This window comes from Carica papaya, chromosome 3 (assembly GCF_054855325.1).
Source record: "Carica papaya isolate Zhongbai chromosome 3, ASM5485532v1, whole genome shotgun sequence".
Classification (NCBI taxonomy): Eukaryota; Viridiplantae; Streptophyta; class Magnoliopsida; order Brassicales; family Caricaceae; genus Carica; species Carica papaya.
In genome coordinates, this window is record NC_142311.1 from 3,857,394 (window position 1) to 3,877,478 (window position 20,085).

Sequence of the window (20,085 nt, forward strand, 5' to 3'; positions counted from 1 at the left end):
CCGCAGGAATTTTCACAAAATGCCTCCAATGAGGTCCTTTCCGATTTCTATTTTGTGTAATTTTTCCACCGTTGTGAGCACCGTGTCATTCTCTACAGGTTGACCGGAACAAAACACCTAACCGCAACATGAGCCAGAGGAGTCGCCGCACTAGAGAGCCCCGCCACCGGTGAGTTTCAATTTTTTATGTTTTTTTGGCCAACGAGGCCCTTTAACGAGTTTTCTCACATGAATCGATGCAAAATCGGTCGAATTCAGCCGAAAACATCCAAAACAGTCGACCTGAGGCAGACCGTCGCCGCCTGTGGCGGCACCGTCGCCAGAGCACGGTGAAGCCACTATGTCGAAATTTTGAAATTGGTTGAGTGGGCCCTGGGACTAATTTTGGATTTGTTTAGAATATTTGTAGGTACTATTACCACGTTTCGATTCCCGAAGAAAAATTTAGGAAACCTAGGGACCGCCCGTAAGCGCAGTAAACAACTTAGTTTTATGGACATCATATCAGTAAGAATCCTTCATCCTATTCCCTATCATAAAATTAAAGTGTAAATAAATAATAATATGGTATTGCAAATTAAATAAATGTGCATAATTAATTACGGATTGCTAATGGAGCCCGTACCAAAAATTGTTCTCTGTTAATTTCTGTTGATTTATTTTACAGTCTAAAAGCATGATGGTATCTGGTTTATCAATTTTATGATTTGAATACATGAATTGCTGTCTTATGTGACTATTGTTTGATTGAAAATTTGAGATATGATTGCATTCCCTTATGTATATTTGTTTGCTTATGTGATCTTAGTTGATTTGGAAAATGGAGACTAAAGGAAAACAGAAAAGTTGTGTAATTAAATAAACAGATGAAATGGCAGACTTACTGGATATTCTAAGAGATGGTGGACGGACCGGGTACATAGGGAACCCTACTGTGAACGTTGTCTTGTACCGAACGGGGTATGGAGACTTGATAATTTGGTGCTCATACCGGACGGGGTATGGGAATGGCCCGCTTCACCCTCATACCAGACGGAGTATTGAGATTTAATAATTTGGCGCTCATACTGGACGGGGTATGAGGACGGCCCGCAATTGAGATTGTTAAAGGAAATGAGTCACGTGTAGCAGGGACATGCCTATGAATCCCCATGAATACTAGTAGGCTGGTGAAAAGGTAACAATTATTGTTTGATTATTTGACGATGTGTATAAATTTATGATATGTGTTATGTTGCTGATCTTACATGAAATCATGATTTGTATGATATTATTGTCTGCATAGGTTATTTTCATAAATTTTACTGTAGTAAGTGAACGATAAATGATTTAATGATTGATAAATGGATTTGCTAAATTTAGTGCTACATTAGTTGTTTTTATTTTTATACCCACTTTTATTTCTTTGTTAGTAATATACTGTGATATCCTTATTGAGCTAGACCTCATTTCTTATTTAACCATTTCAGATAAAGAGGACTAGGTTTCAGAGTCTGGTCCGCAAGAAGATTGCGAGTAGATGCTAGATATTTTCTCTTTTCCGTTTATTTCCTTATTTCTTGTATTTCTTTTAAAAGGGTGAATTACGTAATGTTATATAGTAATTTTAAGTTATTGTGTAAGGAATGTAAACCTTAATCCTTTTATTTCGCTTCCGCACTTAAGTTATTATCTATTTTCTTTGGGTATTTCTGGGGTCGTTACATTCTTACCTCATTTGCCTTCTTTGTTCTTGAGCCTGTAGAGCATTTAACAATTCTACCAAGATAATTTTGACAGATCTCTTGAGTTTTCCAGATAGGTAATTGTAGCTTCAAATTTCTCAGAGATTGTAATAAGAATTTTTTGAATAATTCTAGAATTAGAAAAATCAATGCCAAATAGTCTTAATTTATTTGTGATACAGAGGAGTTTGTTTACATAATCTTTGAAAGTTTTTGACTCTTTCATCCTTTGCATTTCGAATTTTCGAATCAAATTTAGGAGTTGCATTCATTTGATCCTTTCACTTCCTTCATATTCTTTCTTTAAGAAATCTCAGATCTCTTTAGCAGTCTTCATTGTCATTATTCTATTGAAAATAACAGAAGAGACAGCTATAAATAAAGTTGATCTGGCTTTTGATTTTCCGAGCCTCTTTTCTTTTTGAATTTTGATTTACCCAAGAGTTGGATTGTTTGGTAACTTAGAAATTTCATATTCTTGCTCCGCAGCTTCCCAAAGATCATGAGCTTCGAGATAAGCTTCCATTTTAACAGCCCACATTTGATAATTTGTTCCATCAAACACTGGAGGTGCAATTGTAGTGAATGAAGCTTCTGAATCCATTTTCTGTTTGAAGTGAGGTAAGGGTTGGTGTTTGGGAAAAGTTTTTAAACTCTCTCAATCTCACATATCCCTCAAGAATATGGCTCTGATACCAATTTGTTTTTGTATTTTTGTTTTGTGTTTGTTTGGCAAACCAAATATGATAAAGAGCAAAGAAGATAGAGTTTATAAAGCTGAAAGGGGGAACTGCAGAAATCTTATATTCTTCTATTGACTGACCTTTTACACAAGAATTTGAGCAATTAACAATCTAAAAATCTGTAGCAAATAAAGACATATTTATCAAGAAAAAAGAGCTATTATACTGCAGTTTTATTTGCAACAAAATCCTTATTTTGTGGAACTGAATTTGCCTTGATGTAAACAACTCCAGAGACCAAGTCTTCTGCAGTAAATGAGACAACTTTCATCATGGGTCCTCCTTTATTCTCAGGCTCCCAGTCCATACTCTTCCGGCCCATGTTCAATTAACAATACTTGGCTAGGATTTCATGGACAAACTTTGATACTACTACATATCTACAATTACTTCAACGTGAAAACAGTCAACAAACTGTCCTATCATCGGCTCTGCTGTAATATTTACAGATTCAACAGTTTTTTACCTCTTCAGAGCCCAAGGGATCAACTAACTTCATTCATTCTCAAAATTAGAAGATCTAGAAAATTAATATTACACAGTACTTCATATGATATGCACATATCATCGTCGTGGTTTTAAACTGTTAATATATAGTCAAAAAACTAAGACCACAACTAACACATGCATAATAACATATATATATATATATAATTAATCGTTAGAGGCTATGAAACGTGAAAATAAAGAAAAAACCAAAATTGACCCACATTTTCGTCTTTACTGTTTTGGGTTATTGATAATTAATTAAGATGACCTGTAAATATTGAGTTCTGTATCAGCCGATTCCATAATATAACATGGTGGGTGATGATGATGATGATCTTCCGGGAATTGAAACTGGTGCTTCGCTTCAACTTCATGCAGTGTTGTATGCACGGCCTTTTCTACATCGCCAGCTATCATCTGTCAATATCCATGAAAATGACTACCACTATTAGCATCCAGTAAAATCCATTAAATAAGCACATGCTCCCATTATTTTAATATGAAATAATGAAGCATACATGTCTTGAGTTTCTTTGTTTTATTTATTAGATCTTCTCATGGTTTGCTGGTAAACATATAATATAATAATATTACTTTGTACCCATCCAAGAAGGGCAAAGCAAAAACGTGAACACGTGCTTCCCCAAAGAGAAAAAAGTCTCTCTTCAAGTAAACCAGACATTAATGGATCAATACCGTATATGTATAGATATATGCATGAGTAATTACCTGAGTTTCAATGTTTATAACAGCAGATAATTGGTGAGGAGAGAAGTTTGCTTGGATGGTGGTAAGTTTTGAGTTCATATTGTTGAGGCATTTAAGGACTTGCAGCATTGAATCAACCCCAGACGTTGGATTTCCTACTTTTATTTTAATCTGGGTTTCCCCTGTGTTTTCCGTTTTATTTCCAACCACCAAATTTCCCTCAAACTCACTCTTTCGCTTCTTCAATTCTTCTCTGAAGCGCTGCAGCTCCAAAATACTCTTGGATGCTGTTTGAACTATGGAGTTCTTGTCATTCTGCATTAATCATGACTACCCATATTATATATGTTTTGAAGACGTATATATATATATTAACAAAAATTCATACCCAGATATAGACTACTTAAACACAAAAAAAAAAACAACCTACAAAAGATTATATACCCAGATATAGACCAACTCGATTCCGCAACTTCTTGTAAACAAAATAAGTACTAACCATTCATCCAAATAATGCTTATATATATATATATATATGTATGATAGATATATGTATAAAAGGTGTCACCTTGGTGCCACGAGGCAAGAGAGCATGGAGGGCAAAGTAACTCTGCTTTTGTTTCTCTCTTCTGATTCTCTCATTCAACATGTGTCGATAACAGCGTTCCCGATCTGGGTTTTGAGTTTTGAGATTCATGTTGAGATGCCAATTGGACCTCAAGAAATCTATCATCTTCTTGTTCATGCTAGGGCAATGGACCAGAGAGGAGTAGGAAGAAGAAGAAATATTGGTGTAGGGAAGGAAGGCGGTGCGGTTCATGAAAGGGGAGTGGAAGGAGGTTTCTGCCTGTAACTTTAGCAGATCTTGAAGCAAGCCATCCATGTCTTTTTTTTTTTTTTTTTAAGGCTCTCCAAAAAATTTCGAATTTCAGTTACAAAAACGGTTGCTTATAACGGTATCTGGTGTTGATGATAATACCGCACGTGGGCCGCGTGGTCAATTTCGTTCATTGCGGTCAACGTAAATTTCTCGGTCAACGGGAGCGGGCACGTTATGACTTTCGAAAACGGTGTTGGTTTAGTTGCTGACGACTGCTCCTTGAAAGCTGGGACCCACCTTCCTATTCCCCTAAAAATAAGCTACTCATTTTCTACAACATCCACCTACCGTCATTGTTATTTTTTAAACAATTTAATAAAAGCATATTAATCACGTTCTATATATATATATATATATATATAAAGTTTAATTCATAACCAATGGTGAAAATGAGCTCTGGTTTTCAGGAACCACATATCTAAATTCATTTGAGGCATTTCAATATTTTCTAGTATTACCTTACTTATAATATATTAAAATGATATACTATCCACCACCTAATAATATATTTATCATAATCAACATAAAATTTTGTGACAAGCCTAATGCTATAATTCATGCTCTATATTGAAACTATTTTTTTTTTTAAGTATGTCTATTTATTTTAGACAGTTTAAATTATAAGTTTGAAAATTTTTTAGTTATCAATTGACTAAAATTTTACTTAAATTTTAAATATTTCTATTATTGTCAGTAATTTATATGTCAGTATTTCTCAATAAATTCAAATTCAATATCATCATAATTTATTAAAATTTGATTATTATCATTAGTTACCTAAATTTCTTTTGAAATATTATGATTAATCATATCAATGAGTTTTTATTATTATTACAAAAATATATTAAAATATTTTTTTTTTCTGTATAATTTTATGAATAATAATTTTTCTGTACAGTTTCAATTTATATCTCATATAAATATTACTAAGTGACTATAGAATCTTGCAATTCTAATTGAATCTAATCATAATAAGATTTTTTTTAAAAAAAAATTATTAATTCCATGGTCATAATATTCTATCAAACTTTTAAAAGTTTAAGTGGATATTTTATGACAAGTATGCAATTTTTTTTAATCACTAGTGGAGATGATGATGAAAGAAAATCATTGTCTTGGCACAATTTTTTACTAATACTTCATTTTTCTCTTTTATTATATCTTCAATGCACATAGTTTTTTAATCAATTTCAAAATCAAATGTCTATGAAAAAATTTTACTTACAATTTTTTGAATCTCTATTTTATATTTTATAAAATTTGATATAATAATATTTGTTACAAATTATATCAAACATATTAACAAAAATGTATAAGAGAATAAGATAATTAAAATAAATATATAAACACAATTTGATTAAATATAACTTAAAAAATCCAATTTATGTAGAGATATAAGAAATAGTATAATAAAAATAATATGAAATTGAAATAGTATGACAAATTAACTGAGGAAAAATATATATCTGAATAGAAAAATTAAAATTATCTTGTATAAAAAAAAAAAAAAGTTAGAATAACATCATTATATACTGATAAAACATTATTATATGACAAAAATATAATAAAACAAAGAGAAATAAAATTAATACAAGAGAATAGATAAGCTGTTTTTCTTCAAATTCATTATTTTAAGTCAAAACTTCTTACGACTTTTATTTATGGAGTCATATAAGACCATGAATTAAGTATTAAAACAAATTATAAAAAAAATATATATATGGAATGGAAAGAGATATGGACATTGTTAATATATAGAATTCTAAAATTTCATAATACTGTTTATTTTCTTAAGACGGTAAAAAGTACAACTACAGTTAAATTGCCAAAAGTAAATTAGAAGATTGAACAGCTAATTCAAATTCAGTTTCACATCTTTTTAGGGGTGAATTCTATCCTGTGCTTTGAAAATTTTCACCATGAAAGAAGAAAAGATGTATCAAATAACATCAGACTCAAAATTTATATGGAACTTAAAGACTGAAAATTTTACCGGATGAATCAGAATTCTCGACTACTCGGCAAACTAACCCAGTTGCCCGTTCAATATTTCTTGTACAGTTACATATATAAATATACATTTCTAAAGGGGCAGTCTATCAATATATTGAAGGGAAAGGGTAATTGGAAGATAATATCATAATCCTTCACGTTTAACATGTCCAGAATGCCTGCCACTTACATTATACAGATTTAATGCTACAACCTTCTGCACTAGCTACCTGTTTTGGCTTTTCAACACCATGTTTAGCGTCTTTCTCAACCCATGATAAATATTATCTGGCATACATCTTGTGTTAAAGAAACTCAATAATTAAACTGGTGGGACACCAAAAGATAATTTGTCTATACATCAACCTACCCAAATAAACTGTACATACAGTCCAGGAAACTCTGTGATCTTTTTGCCTCAATCCCCTGCCAAATGCAGCAGCCAATCGCAATGATGTTGGCAACTGATGTTTTTCTGTCCAATGAGCTCATTGACAAATCTTTCTATACTTTGTCAGGTCTATATATTACGAATTTCATCCACTGATGCTTCTCAAAAATAATATGTTGTTTCTGATTACTGCTGCTGGAGATGATAAGGAAAGTTTGTTTCAGCATAGAGATGCTGTATTGAGCCCTCATCTTCATCTTTATCTTCAACTTCATCTTCATCTTCATCATTCTCACTGTTGTATGTCTCAAGGTATGCTTCGTCGGTTTCCTCCTAAATTTTATGAATAGCACAAGAATGTATTATAATGTTAGAATAATCATTGCTACAAAACCACAAATCTATAGTAAAAAAATAATTCACCTCCCTCTCTGTCTCCTCATTATCAGTTGGATAAGCAGCATCAAGTTTGTTATATAACTCCTCATCTCCTTGGTCTTTTACAAGATCCATTTGTTCCTATCAGCGTAAAACATGAGATAATAATGATATGTTTATTTACCACACTCAAAACAGCTAAGGTAGAAAGGCAAAAGCCAAATCAAATTAAGAAAGCATACGATTTCAGATCTTATTTTCTCCACTCTTTTCTGCAGAATCGCCTCGTGATTTATGAGAGCCTGTCAAACCAAAGAAACAGGAAAACAAATCCATGTGACAAATGTATGTAAATATTTCCAGGATCAAATGAAGACTGATTTTGTATAGAGGAGATATCATGTGTAAAAATGCATATACAAATAACCTGAGACCCTCAGTTTCAAAATAATGGGGAAAGGAAGGAGGAAAGAGAAGTCTTCCTCTAAATAAATGCATGCATACTTGCATAAATCTTGGTTGGCAGGCACACAAGTCACAAGGAAAAATTTGTCAAGTCTCTCACAAGAGCGAGGCAATCAAAAATTACAGAAAGAACCAGCAATTGACACCAAATTATCTAGCAAATCAGGCTGCCACCTTGAAGCATGTGATAAACTAGCAAGACGCATAGGGAAGATGGTATTTAGCTCAGTGTATTGGAAGCGAGATCTGCCAATTAATGATAAATAAACTTCAAAAAGATACCTCGCGCCTCTGAAGCTCAATTGAACGAGCCAAAGCCTTCCTCTTTGTCAAAAGATTCTTTGGCCTTAAAGTGGAGGGTCGCTTATAGTCGTTTCCTCGGTATACTATGATTGCATATCCTTTTGACACCTTGTCGACTGAAACCAAGATGCCCCCACTTTCTGCCTCAAGTGCTAAGGCAATTTTTTTCACCTGGTCAAAAGTTTTCGCCTTCATAATGATTTTCACCAATTCTCGATATTTCCAATGCAAGTGCATGTTTTCCACTGTACCATCAAAAACTCCACGCCTACCTGAGCCAGGTAATCCACATTCACATAAGCATATCATAATTAAAAATAAATAAATAAAGTAATGAAGTCCATGATAAGTTCATAGATAGAGAAAATAAGTAAAAAGTCCTTGCTAAGTTCGATAGATAGAAAGATTATTTTTTTGATACACAGAAAGATTAGTTTTACCAAGAAGTAAGAAAGCTTTCATTCTTAAGCCAATCTTCCGGAACATAAATCTCTCCTCATCAGTTATGCTTTCTGGATCTGCTTGACGTTCTGCTGGCTTTAAAAACTCCTCTACCTTTGACAAAGCTCTTTCAGCTTTCAATAACTTTCTTTCAGTCTGAAATGGAAAAAAAAAAACAATGAGAGAATATTCAACTGCAGGAAAATCATCAACCTTTGACAAACTCCTAGCTATTCAATCCTCAGACCTTTTTTTAGCATGAAAGATTATGATAGTATGTCTCGGGAAACAACATGCACAGGCAATGGTAAGGGTACTCTTAATAATAAGAGTGCCCAAGAACTAAGCACGGGATTCAAAGTTCCAAGAAACTCACGAAAGCAAGTTTTCTTTCCAGCTTCCTAACAAGGTTGGCATGCCTCATTATTTCAACTTCTCTCATTACTTTTTCCTTGTGATGATGATCCAGCCTCTTTCCCCACCTAGCATTTGCATCCAGAGTTTCACCAAGGGTACCTGCAGTACCAGAATCCTCACGACCTTCAACACTTGTCAAAACAAGAGGAGTTGATGCCTTTAACCGTGCCTGCTCTTCTTCATCTTGCAGGAACTTAGCTAATCTCTCTCTCTCAAGTAATTCTTTTGCCACCTCTGAGGACAAAAAGTTCTTTCCTCTGTAGAAGACCAAGAAATCTTTGTTCCTAGAAAGCAGCATTCCCCCTGTCAATTTCTGCCACAAATGACCATGATTATATTATGAACTTTTCAATATTGCACTTCCAAATAGCAAATAGCTTGGACTTAAAACAGAGAATGGCAGCAGAAGCTATCTACCACATGAAGTGATTTATGATTAATATTCCTTAAATAGGGAACAGAAACAACCTTGAACCTTAATCAAATCAAAAACTATTCTAAATATCAATCTGATTGGTTTTTTCCCATATGATATATCTTCTCCACAAGAGGCTATTCGTTCTCCAAAAGCCTTATTATTCGAAATAGATTTTTTCCATATTGTATCAATTGAGCAATTCCAGAAGCAAACCTGTGGAAGTAAACTTAGGATTGTTCATGTCTAGAACTGATTGAATGATTCCTCTCAATACCTACTAGAAAAAATTATTATGCTCCACACAAAAGTGATGCTCAAATAACTTTTCAAGGGCTCTGCACCCAAGAATTCACTGAAGGAAGCATATATATAATTGAGTGATTGATGTGCTCTACTGAGACAAGCATTTTATTTAATGACAGAACATTAAGTCTTTTTTCTTGCAGGAGACAGATGCTTTTCGGAAAAAGTTAGTGGTTTCTTTTATACAGTTACATTTGAGCAGCACCTATTTTTACAGGGGATATTCTTATAATTTTACTTTTTCTCCTTAATCCACTATATAAAGGTAAAATCCTAGCCGTAAACAGAGTTCTTGATTCTGATTAATTACAGATTACAGGGCGTTGATGTGGAAAAATTGCCGAACCACTAAATTTCAGTGTGTTCTGTCTCTCCATCTCTCTCTCTAATCTGTGGGTGTGCTGTGTTAGTTGTTTTTCTATAAGAGAAGGCCCGAAGACATTTTTATAAGAATTAAATTTTTTCAAAAAAAAAGAGCACCTTCTGACCAAAGGATTTACACAATTGGTGATGCACATAATATATGCGCACAGCAATTGCTAATGTAGAACAGGAGGAGGACCTCCACGAAGATAATAATGGACAAGTCATACCAAATCCAAATTCCAAGAGTTTTCACCCAGAAGATGATTTTCCTTCTTCCCTGGACCAATCTGAGAAAGCACACACCCTCAGATAAAAGCGCATATTATTTATATACATGCATGTATATATATATAGGAAGAGACAGAAACAGAGACAGAAAACATTACACTCATAAGCAACAACGGTTGGCATCCACATACAAAAATCAAAAGCATTCATTTCATCCATGTCACCATTGTGTCCAGAGGAAAAAAGGAGAAGGTCCATAAATTCATCCACTTAATAAGAAAATAAACCTGAGATAAGATCTACTCACTGAAGCATGTAAGAAAGAGTAATAGGCCAACACTAGGTGATAAAGAACATTGATAGTAACAATTATAGTATTTAGGATAATGGTTTTACTTTCCCTTATGTCAGTACTACTATAATTTTTTTAAAAAATTAATACCTTTAAGTTTGATATAAGAATTCCTTAATTATAATCAAATTAATATTTTATACTAAAGCACCATAACTCTTTTGTAATCTCAATTCTGAGATCAATCCAGTTACTTAATGAAGTATTTTGAAAATTTTCCCAATACCTCTGGGTGTATAATGCAATCAAATCATAATTAAATTTTTTTACGTATGATAGGTATCCTTAAGGATGCTAATCAACTCTAATTTGCTTTACATCAATTAATATGAGTTGAAAGTTTCTACACCCAAAATCTCAAAATTCTTTATCTAACAGGTCTCACTCGACCAAAGAAGAGGAGAAAGAAAACAATTCCTAAACGCAGCCTACCTCCTATTAGCCACCAACCAGAATCACTAACTACCGTCGTGGTTGGCATAGCCACCACTAGCAACCTCCAAGTGAGTCGACCTGTCCATCCCTGGATCTCCAACCTCAAAAATCACTGGAACTGGTAACTTGCCGGGAAGAGCCCAAATATGTGCTGCCTCAACAAATCCCCATCTTTCCATCCGACGAGAAATGATAGAGAATGTTGGTAATAACAATTATAGCAGTATCGCGCGAATAGTTTGTCGTTTTTTTTTTATCATTTTACTACTATTAGGATTTTATTTACGTTTTTAAATATCTCTAAATTTTCCGTCAGGATTCCTTAATAAAATTAGATTAGGGTTTAAAAATTCAAACATGTATTTTGGAATCTCATTTTTGAAATTGGTCCAGTTATTTGATGAAGTATTTTGAGAACTTTCGCAATATTTTTGGTTTATGAGACAGACAAATCATTAGTGTGATGTTTAATAATTTTTAGGTGTAATATCTAAGAAATACTAGGTCTAATATTTAGGTTTATCCCAAATCCTAAGTAAACAAATTAACCTTAATTTGTCCTACATCGCTAGGTGAGGCTTGACAGGAAACTATGATTTGCTGATTCAGAAGGTTTTACCAGGTCAATCCCATTACCTTGACATCTTCCGCCATTCTCTCACTAGTTGTCAGCTGCACACCCCGTTTAAGGGCAATCTTTGCAATTGAACTTTTTTCCCATAACTTAATCATAGCCATAGCCAAACCTTGGAGTTGCCTGCTTCGACCTGTATGGAAAATTTGATGACCACTCCAAAACTATCTTGAGATTCATAACAAGCCATCTAAGAAATGTGGCATACCTAAGGCGAAGTGTGGGGGAAGAGCTCTGGCAATCCTTCGTAAAGATGTTGCCTCTTTTTGTCCAAGAGTAGATCTGACTCCATATGGAAGTACTCTAAATGGAGGTTGGTAACCAGGAACAATTCCAGGAAGCATATCTGCATCTACAGGCAATGGATTGCATCCCTGCCAATCTGTGTACCTTGGTCCAAGACTGTCTAGCAACTTATCTACTTCATCTTCATACTTTACTTCAGGTAGTGTTTCCACATCTTTCTTCTCCTCAATAGTAGTTTCCATGTTTGCTTGAGGTGCATGCACATCTTTCTCAGAAGTTTGAGTTGTCATTGCTGGGATGAAATTAGTTGATAACTCATTTCTCTTGTATATCTGTTTGTTTAATTTCACTGAAGGAACCTCATAGCTAACACCTCTGTACAAAGAAATGGAAGTACCAGATCTCCAAATCACCAAACCACCAGTTTTTCGCTGGATACAATATGGAAAAAAGAAAAAAACATTACCCAAGTAAGAGAAAACAGCTATAAATTCAGATTTAATAACATACATCAGGTTGAGAATGTGTCACTGCAAACGCAAAAAAGCACAGAGTGATAATGCATAATTTTCCAGAAAAAAAAAAGCAAACAAAGATCAATACCAAAACAATTGCCATATGTTTAAGCACAGAAACACAAAAGCTCCCAATTCTCTAGGAGTAAATGAATATTAGGTAAACTCTGGTTCAAATTTCAGCTCTATGAAATGGTAACAGAAATATAATACAAATATATTAAAATTTTGAATAAAAATAGTATCCTAATTCCAAGTAAATTCCATGTCGAATTCAAATTAAGTGTCAATTACAGATCTTACACCCACACCAGTGCCTTGCTGTTTCTAACATGGATGCAGATGCCAAAATTGATGAGTCTGGACAACACCTAGTTGCGTGAAAAAAGACAAAATGATCATTTTGACTATTGACATGAGACAATCCTAACTCTTTCACTTGTCTTTGAAATTAATCCAATTGGATTGATCATAGGTAAGCAGGATAGGTCAACCTGACCCAAGTTGAAAGACAACTGTCTAAGCACTTGGGTCTCTTGAATTTGCCTGTAAAGGCAAATTTAAAAACGTCCCATATGTGTTTCATAATAACAAAATTAGAGAAAAAGAAAAAAATGTTGCTTCTCCTATACCAAACTCTATGTTAATATCTCAATTTAAAGAACACTTAGAATGTGATTCATGGTATGTTTCCATACGTGATTAATGCACAAGACCGGTAAACACCAATGGAAAGATCTCGAGGAATATCTTCATAACAATCTAATTTTGTGTTTTTGTTGAGTTAAATTCATTTGATTCCTCCAGTTTGGGAGGGAGTAAATGCGGGGGAGTGGAGCGAATATGACTTATTTTGTCTTCACAACATACACTAATTGAATAGAATGTATTGAACACAAGTAATGAATGAGGGGATAATATACTGTGAGGACCATATTACCCAGTTTCTCTCCCCTCTCCTTCCCTTCATGTTCCTCCTTGAAAGAGGCAAAACTAGTACCATGCCATTTTCATTGGTGTGCACTTAAATATGTTCATTTTCAGTATTCAAGATTTGCTCAAGTTAACCTAGATTATAGTTGCAAGGTATTCAACGATCTGCAAAAATAAAAATTAAAAAGAAACATATTCATAATATACAGCATCTATATTGGGGAAAAAACAATAATAATAATAATAATAGTACACTCTTGGTATCATATACAGGGGAAAGATTAAGATGTCATAATAAGTTAGTCCTGAAGAATTAAAAGTAACTAAAGCTAGCACTTCTGAGGAAGGATCAGTCCTGTTACAAAAAGGGCTTTCAGGTTTTTAGCTATGATGCTGAATCATTTAATTATTATAAGTACATAAAAGTAATAACAAGGCTTATAAGAAGCAAACCTCCAATATCTCATGCATTCTCTTCATGTTAAGTGCAGGTGCTCCCTCAATCTTCACTCTCACGATCTCTGAGTTTTTCCATTTCTCATGAATGGCATCCACCACAGCCTGAGTGACACCAGCACCTCCTATTCTGGTCTTGCTCTTTATCTGAAATGTCAAGTTCCTCAACCTCCTTAGTTCTGACTCTGGAAGAGTCAATTCCGCCAGAGAAAGCCTACTCTTACTCCTTGCCGTCCACGTTCCTTCCTCCTCCTCCTCCTTTGGCTTCTCCCATGGAAACCTCCCTTCCCCATTGCTTCCAAACACATTTTCCACCCCTAATGGAGATTCCTTTGAAAATCCACCTCGTTCATTTGGCAACAACCCTTCTTCCACATAGAATATGTCCTCCACAGAACCCTTTTCAATCACTCTCCCTCGCTCAGACCCCTTATGTTTCCTCTCATTGCCATCATCCATATACCCGAACTTCTTCAACTTCTCCACTATCTTCTCCATTGTACTACCTCCGCTTCCATCACTATTTTCACTGCTTGAATACCCCAAAGTAGATAAATCCTCATCTTTTTTATAATTCACCACCACCCGTGGCGGCTTCGAAATATTCTGTTTCTGGGGTTTATTCCAATTACTCAACCAACTACTACCACTACGACTACTACCACCACTGTTACTACTACAACTAACACAAGATAAATTTGTCAACTCGGGGTCATGTGAAGAAACATGATTCTTTCTTGCTTCACTAAAATTGACTTTCCTTGATGGATTTCGCTTAGTGGTTGCGCGAGAGGTGATAGTTTTGCGAGCTTTGAGAGAAATGGAGCAAGTGTACCTGAAAAAATGGAGAGGATTGGCGCCATGACATTTGGAAAAGGAGCTTTGAAATGAATTAAAAAATGAGGCCGTCGTCGTCGTCGTCGCCATTGTAGCCGTTGCCGGGCAAATCTGGCGACTGGGTAACAAAGCCATTGCTAGCTACACATTAGACGCTGGAATTGGTTTCTTAGAACCCGAAACTATAAGACCCGGTAAATAAGCGCTGAAGCGGCTATGGCTACGAATTGCAGAGTCTTCTTTCTCCCTCCATCTCCCCACCCGGATCCACGTGGATGTTATCCATGGCGAGGGTAATAATATCCTAACTTGTGTTTGGCTGCACGGACACCATTTATATATATTTTTTTATACAATACAGTAACCTTTCATTCTTCCTACACCGATGTAGAATTGTATTATTATTTATTTATTTTAGAAATTAAATATATTGTTTTTGTTAAAGAATTCTCTGTAAAATTCGATCTACTATACAGTTTAAATCTAATTATAAATTATTTGTGGCAATTTTAATTTATCATATTTTTTAAATGCAAAAAATATTAAGCTTGTATATTTTAATATAATTTTTAACCTTTTATTGTATTTATTGAAATATTAATTTTATTATCATAAAATATTGTGATGGTGTCTAATTTGGATATTTGTATTATCAAAATTCTAATACTCCCGTCCGGAAACAACACTAGTTTATATAGCATCCTCATTTTGATAACGAATGTATTCTTTTTTTTTTTTTTAAAAGTACAATATTAAAAATTAGTTTGATATTTTTCTAGTAAAACCATTTTTGGTATTAAGAATTTGAAGAATATCTTTAATATTAAAATTAAAAAGTAAAAAATATAATATTTTTTTACACAAAAATTTTTTTTAAATAAACGTGTATTTCACATAAAATCATTTTTTTTAAAAAAAGAAAAAACTTAAGAGAAAATTTTAGAAAGTGAGATATTCTAATATTAAGACAAGTATCAAATAGTATATGATATTAATATATCGTCATAATTAAGTTAATAAAGCAAACATTTATAAAATTGAAACTAACATAAACTTAACCACTCAAAAATAAGATATCTAAGCAAATATAAAATAAGTACGGAAGCATAATTAACTATCCAAAATAACTAGGTAGTATAATTTCAATGCTTAAGAAATATTACAAGATACGAGATAATGTAAATTACAGATACTTTAATAAAACTTAATAAAAGAAGAATTTTTCTCTATTTAATACCAGTGTACTTTTAGATAGTACAAACATTAAAATTATTGCAATCAAATACTAATGGTTAAATCAAATAAAAATAAGACAACTTAAAAAAAAGTAGAATATGAACCAATTATTACAAGGTCATACTTTAGTTTTAAGAATATTAAGGCCTAATATCAAATAATGGTAACTACCTTACTCCATGATACGAAGCACAAGTTAAGATATACGTTGATGATATAATGACGACTATCTTATTCCATGACTTTTGTTTAATTTGTTGTTTGTTTCTTGTTTTCTTGGAGTGTGCTAGTTCAAGATGCCAAACTCAAGCAGTACAAGCTTGATGCTCGTTGCGAGCAATGGTTTGCTCAAGGTATACTAGTGATCACATTTATTCTTTTGCATTTAACTCTAATTTAAATATCTTGGGACGTTTGTGTTGATTTGCAATTCTGAATTTTATTTTTAGACGCAGTAAAAAAAAAATAGATTAATGAAAAAATTAATGGTAATGGTAATCGGTAATGTTCGAAGGAAAAGTATAAGGAAAGTCACACTTCATTAATGAATCTAAAGATTAGCCGAGAAGGTGAGGGAAACGATGGATCAATTCATCATGAGAGGGACATAGAATCTCCATCCAATAGTCTCATCATTAGCTTCTTTGAAAGCATCGATTCGAGTATGAATTTTATAGGGAGTAGCAGTAATAGCACTAGCAGCAGTGACTATTGTTCTAATAGCATGATGCATAAGGAGGAAGGCGGGAATGACAATTGCTTGGATGATTAAAATTTAAAATTCACTTTGAAACAAACAAGAGTGCAGAAAAACAACCAATATGAATTGTTATGGTGTGTGACAATGGCCAATAACCTTTATCACAAAATCATCATACCGTGTCATATCATATATGATATATAATCACTATTAACTTATAGGGGACCCTCAATAAATAAATCTTTCAAAGCCCACAAAACTTAATCAAATCAAATACCTTATAGTGCTTGCAATATTTTAAATATTTAAAGTTAGATTTTCTACCTCAAAGTATTCAACTTGTAATATTCACTACAAATAAGAATTAAAATATGAAAATTGAAAATTACTTGAAACAATATACTTTAAATTTTAATAAACTATTATATCAATTTCCCTTGCAAGAATTTATAAGATATTCTATAAATGAAATTCATCTATTTATGGTATGGCATAAGTACTCAAATTCTTATTTTAAAAATTTAGGTATTTTGTTCATGTAATGATATTATTCAATATAGATAAATATTATGTATCATTAGACTTTGAGGACACTCAACCAGGCACATAATATAACTACCAAACATCCTACCTGATGCTACAACATACTAGGTAACATCTTATGCTTTAAAGATACTGAACACCGAGTTACCTACCTATCCGTGCACCATAGCAATTCAATTAGATGATTCATAATGGCATTATCTCAACAAAGTCTCTTGGCAAAAATGCCGCTCCGAGGTTGGAAAACTAAGTTGCTTTGACAAAGCAGGCAAACTCTGCGGGCGATAAGCATTATCAGCCCGCCGCGCCTTGCAGTTCTCCGGTACCCTCGGCACCATTCTTGGGCATTCAGGCTTCACATTCCAACACCCACGCCAGGCCCAATGATTGACTCCTGGTTAGGATCCAAATAGACAATAGGCTCCTTCTCAGGGGGCAATTTAGAACAAGGATTTTCATTCTCGTGTTTCTCATAAGCGGCTAAGGCATCAACAACTGCCTCCCAATCAACCAAGCACCCGTCATCCCCATCTTCCTCCTCATCCGCCATGCTACCAGAACAACAGTGACCGCTGCTACTCCCAGTGAAATTCGTACCCGAATCGGTGCTTTCCAAGAAGCAACTGGTGAGACTATTGGAAAGAGATTCCATGTCGCTCTCGTGAAGAATTGATCCATCGTTACCTCACCTTCTCAGCTAATCTATAGATTCGTTAACGAAGTGTGACTCTCCCTGTGCTTTTGCCTCAGACATCACCGATCGCCATTACCGTTAATTTCCTCCTTAAATCCCTTCTTTTTCACTGCGACTGACAGAAAAAAGAAAATCCAGGATTCCAAATCAACACAAGCGTCCCAAAATATTTAAATCTCAGTTAAATACAAAAGAACAAACGAGAAAGGAAAACAAGAAACAAACAAAGAATTAAACAAAAGAAAAACAGAAACAAGAGACAGATACACGCATAGACATCACACACGACGGAATAGGAGAAGCAATAATTTTCAAATCTTACCCTCTTGTTCTTGCCGAAATCCCTGGAATTAGGAGCCGAAGGAGAGGAGGAAACGTTTGCGATCGAATCAGAAACCATGGCTTCCCAAATTTGAACAAAGGTAGAAGCACGGGGAGAGATTGACAAAAACCAGTACTTCATTTTCTTGAGAATATCTAGAGAGTTACTCTCTGTTTCCTAAAGAACAGAAAGATAATGGATAACGAAAACTCTTCTGCCCCTCTCGCCCTTTTCAGAGACTAGAAATATGAGACCCTGAATCGCAAGGTATTACATATATGTAGAGATAGATTAGGAAAGTGCCCCTGCTTTTAAGGCAATTTCCGAGGTTAGCCCGAATATATACGAAGAGCTTTGGTGACAATTTTAAGGTGGATTGTATTTACGTCAACCTCAAAATCTCAAGTGTGGAAGCTAGACGAAACGACGTCGGCCGACTTATTGTATTGGACAAGCCTATTTTATTACGATTGAATTTGGCCTAAATTTAATTATATATAATAAAATGGTAAGGTAACAAAAATAAATAAAAAATTATTTAAATGTTAAGATAATTTATTTTTAATTTAAATCAATAATTCTAAATTTTTATTTAATTAGAAAAATATAAAATTTGTCATTGTAAAATTAAAAATATAAATATAATTATGTTTATTATTTTGTAAATTTATAGTTATAATTAAATTCCACATGTATAATAATTAAAGCTTACAAATAAAAAGTATACACATAATAAATTTGAACTGAATAAAACTAAAACTTAATTATTAAAACAGCATTATTTTTCAAGAAAAGCATATTTCGATTTAAATCGAATTAATTTTTTAATTAATTATCAAAAGTTGTTTATCCCTCCTAATTGTAATTTTAATTTGATTTGATTTTTGATTTCGTTTTTGGAATCGAAAGAGACTGAAAGTAGAATTTTAAATTTTTAAAAATTTTAATTGTAAATATTTAATTCGAAAAAATCATAAATACTTAATTTCATTTAGTATATTTTTATTATATTAATACATACTCTATTTATTGTTTAATTAAATTGTTATATAGTATATTTAATTATATATAATACATATTAAAAATAATATATGCATTTAATATTTATCGATTTTATCAATCTTGACTTGTAATTCAATTTTTAGGTTCTCCAATTTAAAACCAAAAGTACTAAATGCACACCTCAACTATTTTCAATATTTTTTAATCTTGTTTTCTAGTTTTTACTTGAATTCTAGTGTGGTGTCTATTTAAATATTTTTAATTATTTTAAAAAATATAGTATATTTAATTTTTTAAAAAATAAAATATATTATTTATTGTTATTATTATTATTATATAGATAGTTGTTTATAAGAATTTGATTCTGAAATATTAATTTTATAATAAAAATATTATGTCACGTGAACTAAATCAATTATTTTTAAATAAATAAAAAGTTAAAAAAGAACAATTTTTTTATTTTGTCAAAGCAACGTGTTTTCCAACCTTGGAGCAACATCTATGACAAACAGGTTTTATGCCTCTTTCGATTTTGTAGGTATGGGTTCATGGTACTCTCTGACTCCTTGAGATAGATTATTGTCATTAGTTTTAAAGTTGTTAAAGCAGTTGTTTTATTAAAATTAATATTATTTTAAGCTTCACGTTGTTAAAATTTTTTAAAGTAATCAAGTATATGTAACTTCTTGTTGCAAATTAAGAATTTTTTTTTTAATTTTTTGTAATAAAAGAAAACAAATGCCACTAAGATATTTCTTGTAGCTTGTGTATAATGAATATTGTTACTATGTCAATATCTTTTCACATACTATAGACATTTTGTAAGTATTCAGAACTAAAAAAGAAGTAAATTCATAAATTTAATGCGGAACCGATTAATAGAATTAGGTTTACATTCCTTACACAATAATTTAGAATGCCGAATATAATTATG

General features: G+C 32.9%; 3 protein-coding genes across 4 annotated transcripts; all 3 read right to left on the reverse strand.

The window, feature by feature from the left end:
- Nucleotides 1-1,927: 1,927 nt before the first annotated feature.
- Nucleotides 1,928-4,581, reverse strand: BHLH92 (basic helix-loop-helix (bHLH) DNA-binding superfamily protein). Its single transcript, XM_022041442.2, has 3 exons — nt 4,233-4,581; nt 3,686-3,979; nt 1,928-3,373 (listed from the first exon to the last, which is right to left on the reverse strand). The coding sequence occupies exons 1-3, from the start codon at nt 4,545-4,547 to the stop codon at nt 3,215-3,217; spliced, it is 768 nt and encodes a 255-aa protein (XP_021897134.1). The 5' UTR covers nt 4,548-4,581; the 3' UTR covers nt 1,928-3,214.
- Nucleotides 4,582-6,665: 2,084 nt separating this feature from the next.
- On the reverse strand, nt 6,666-14,971 carry LOC110814037 (CRM-domain containing factor CFM3A, chloroplastic/mitochondrial). Of its 2 annotated transcripts, XM_022041353.2 has the most exons (10): nt 13,815-14,971; nt 11,876-12,344; nt 11,670-11,800; nt 10,246-10,305; nt 8,891-9,244; nt 8,514-8,670; nt 8,053-8,345; nt 7,548-7,607; nt 7,351-7,446; nt 6,666-7,260 (listed from the first exon to the last, which is right to left on the reverse strand). In XM_022041353.2, the coding sequence occupies exons 1-10, from the start codon at nt 14,787-14,789 to the stop codon at nt 7,114-7,116; spliced, it is 2,742 nt and encodes a 913-aa protein (XP_021897045.2). In that variant the 5' UTR covers nt 14,790-14,971; the 3' UTR covers nt 6,666-7,113. The 2 variants fall into 2 exon arrangements, with proteins under 2 accessions (XP_021897045.2, XP_021897046.2); XM_022041354.2 differs by lacking the exon at nt 10,246-10,305 and having other exon boundaries at nt 13,815-14,970.
- Nucleotides 14,972-17,095: 2,124 nt separating this feature from the next.
- LOC110814043 (uncharacterized) lies at nt 17,096-18,472 on the reverse strand. Its single transcript, XM_088214684.1, has 3 exons — nt 18,095-18,472; nt 17,904-17,942; nt 17,096-17,817 (listed from the first exon to the last, which is right to left on the reverse strand). The coding sequence occupies exons 1-3, from the start codon at nt 18,288-18,290 to the stop codon at nt 17,489-17,491; spliced, it is 564 nt and encodes a 187-aa protein (XP_088070810.1). The 5' UTR covers nt 18,291-18,472; the 3' UTR covers nt 17,096-17,488.
- Between the last annotated feature and the right edge of the window lie 1,613 nt (nt 18,473-20,085).

What these genes read in the sequence shown, in the direction of transcription:
- LOC110814037 (XM_022041353.2), bottom strand. Translation starts at nt 14,789, where the DNA reads ATGGCTTTGTTACCCAGTCGCCAGATTTGCCCGGCAACGGCTACAATG. An exon ending in TGGAAAGAAAACTTGCTTTC is followed by an intron (nt 8,671 to 8,890) that starts GTGAGTTTCTTG and finishes TTTCCATTTCAG; the next exon opens with ACTGAAAGAAAGTTATTGAA. An exon ending in GAAAGCTTTCTTACTTCTTG is followed by an intron (nt 8,346 to 8,513) that starts GTAAAACTAATC and finishes TACCTGGCTCAG; the next exon opens with GTAGGCGTGGAGTTTTTGAT.
- BHLH92 (XM_022041442.2), bottom strand. Translation starts at nt 4,547, where the DNA reads ATGGATGGCTTGCTTCAAGATCTGCTAAAGTTACAGGCAGAAACCTCC. An exon ending in TCTTGCCTCGTGGCACCAAG is followed by an intron (nt 3,980 to 4,232) that starts GTGACACCTTTT and finishes TGATTAATGCAG; the next exon opens with AATGACAAGAACTCCATAGT. An exon ending in TTATAAACATTGAAACTCAG is followed by an intron (nt 3,374 to 3,685) that starts GTAATTACTCAT and finishes GGATATTGACAG; the next exon opens with ATGATAGCTGGCGATGTAGA.
- LOC110814043 (XM_088214684.1), bottom strand. Translation starts at nt 18,290, where the DNA reads ATGAAGTACTGGTTTTTGTCAATCTCTCCCCGTGCTTCTACCTTTGTT. An exon ending in CGTGTGTGATGTCTATGCGT is followed by an intron (nt 17,943 to 18,094) that starts GTATCTGTCTCT and finishes TTTTTCTGTCAG; the next exon opens with TCGCAGTGAAAAAGAAGGGA. An exon ending in ATTTAAGGAGGAAATTAACG is followed by an intron (nt 17,818 to 17,903) that starts GTAATGGCGATC and finishes TGAGAAGGTGAG; the next exon opens with GTAACGATGGATCAATTCTT.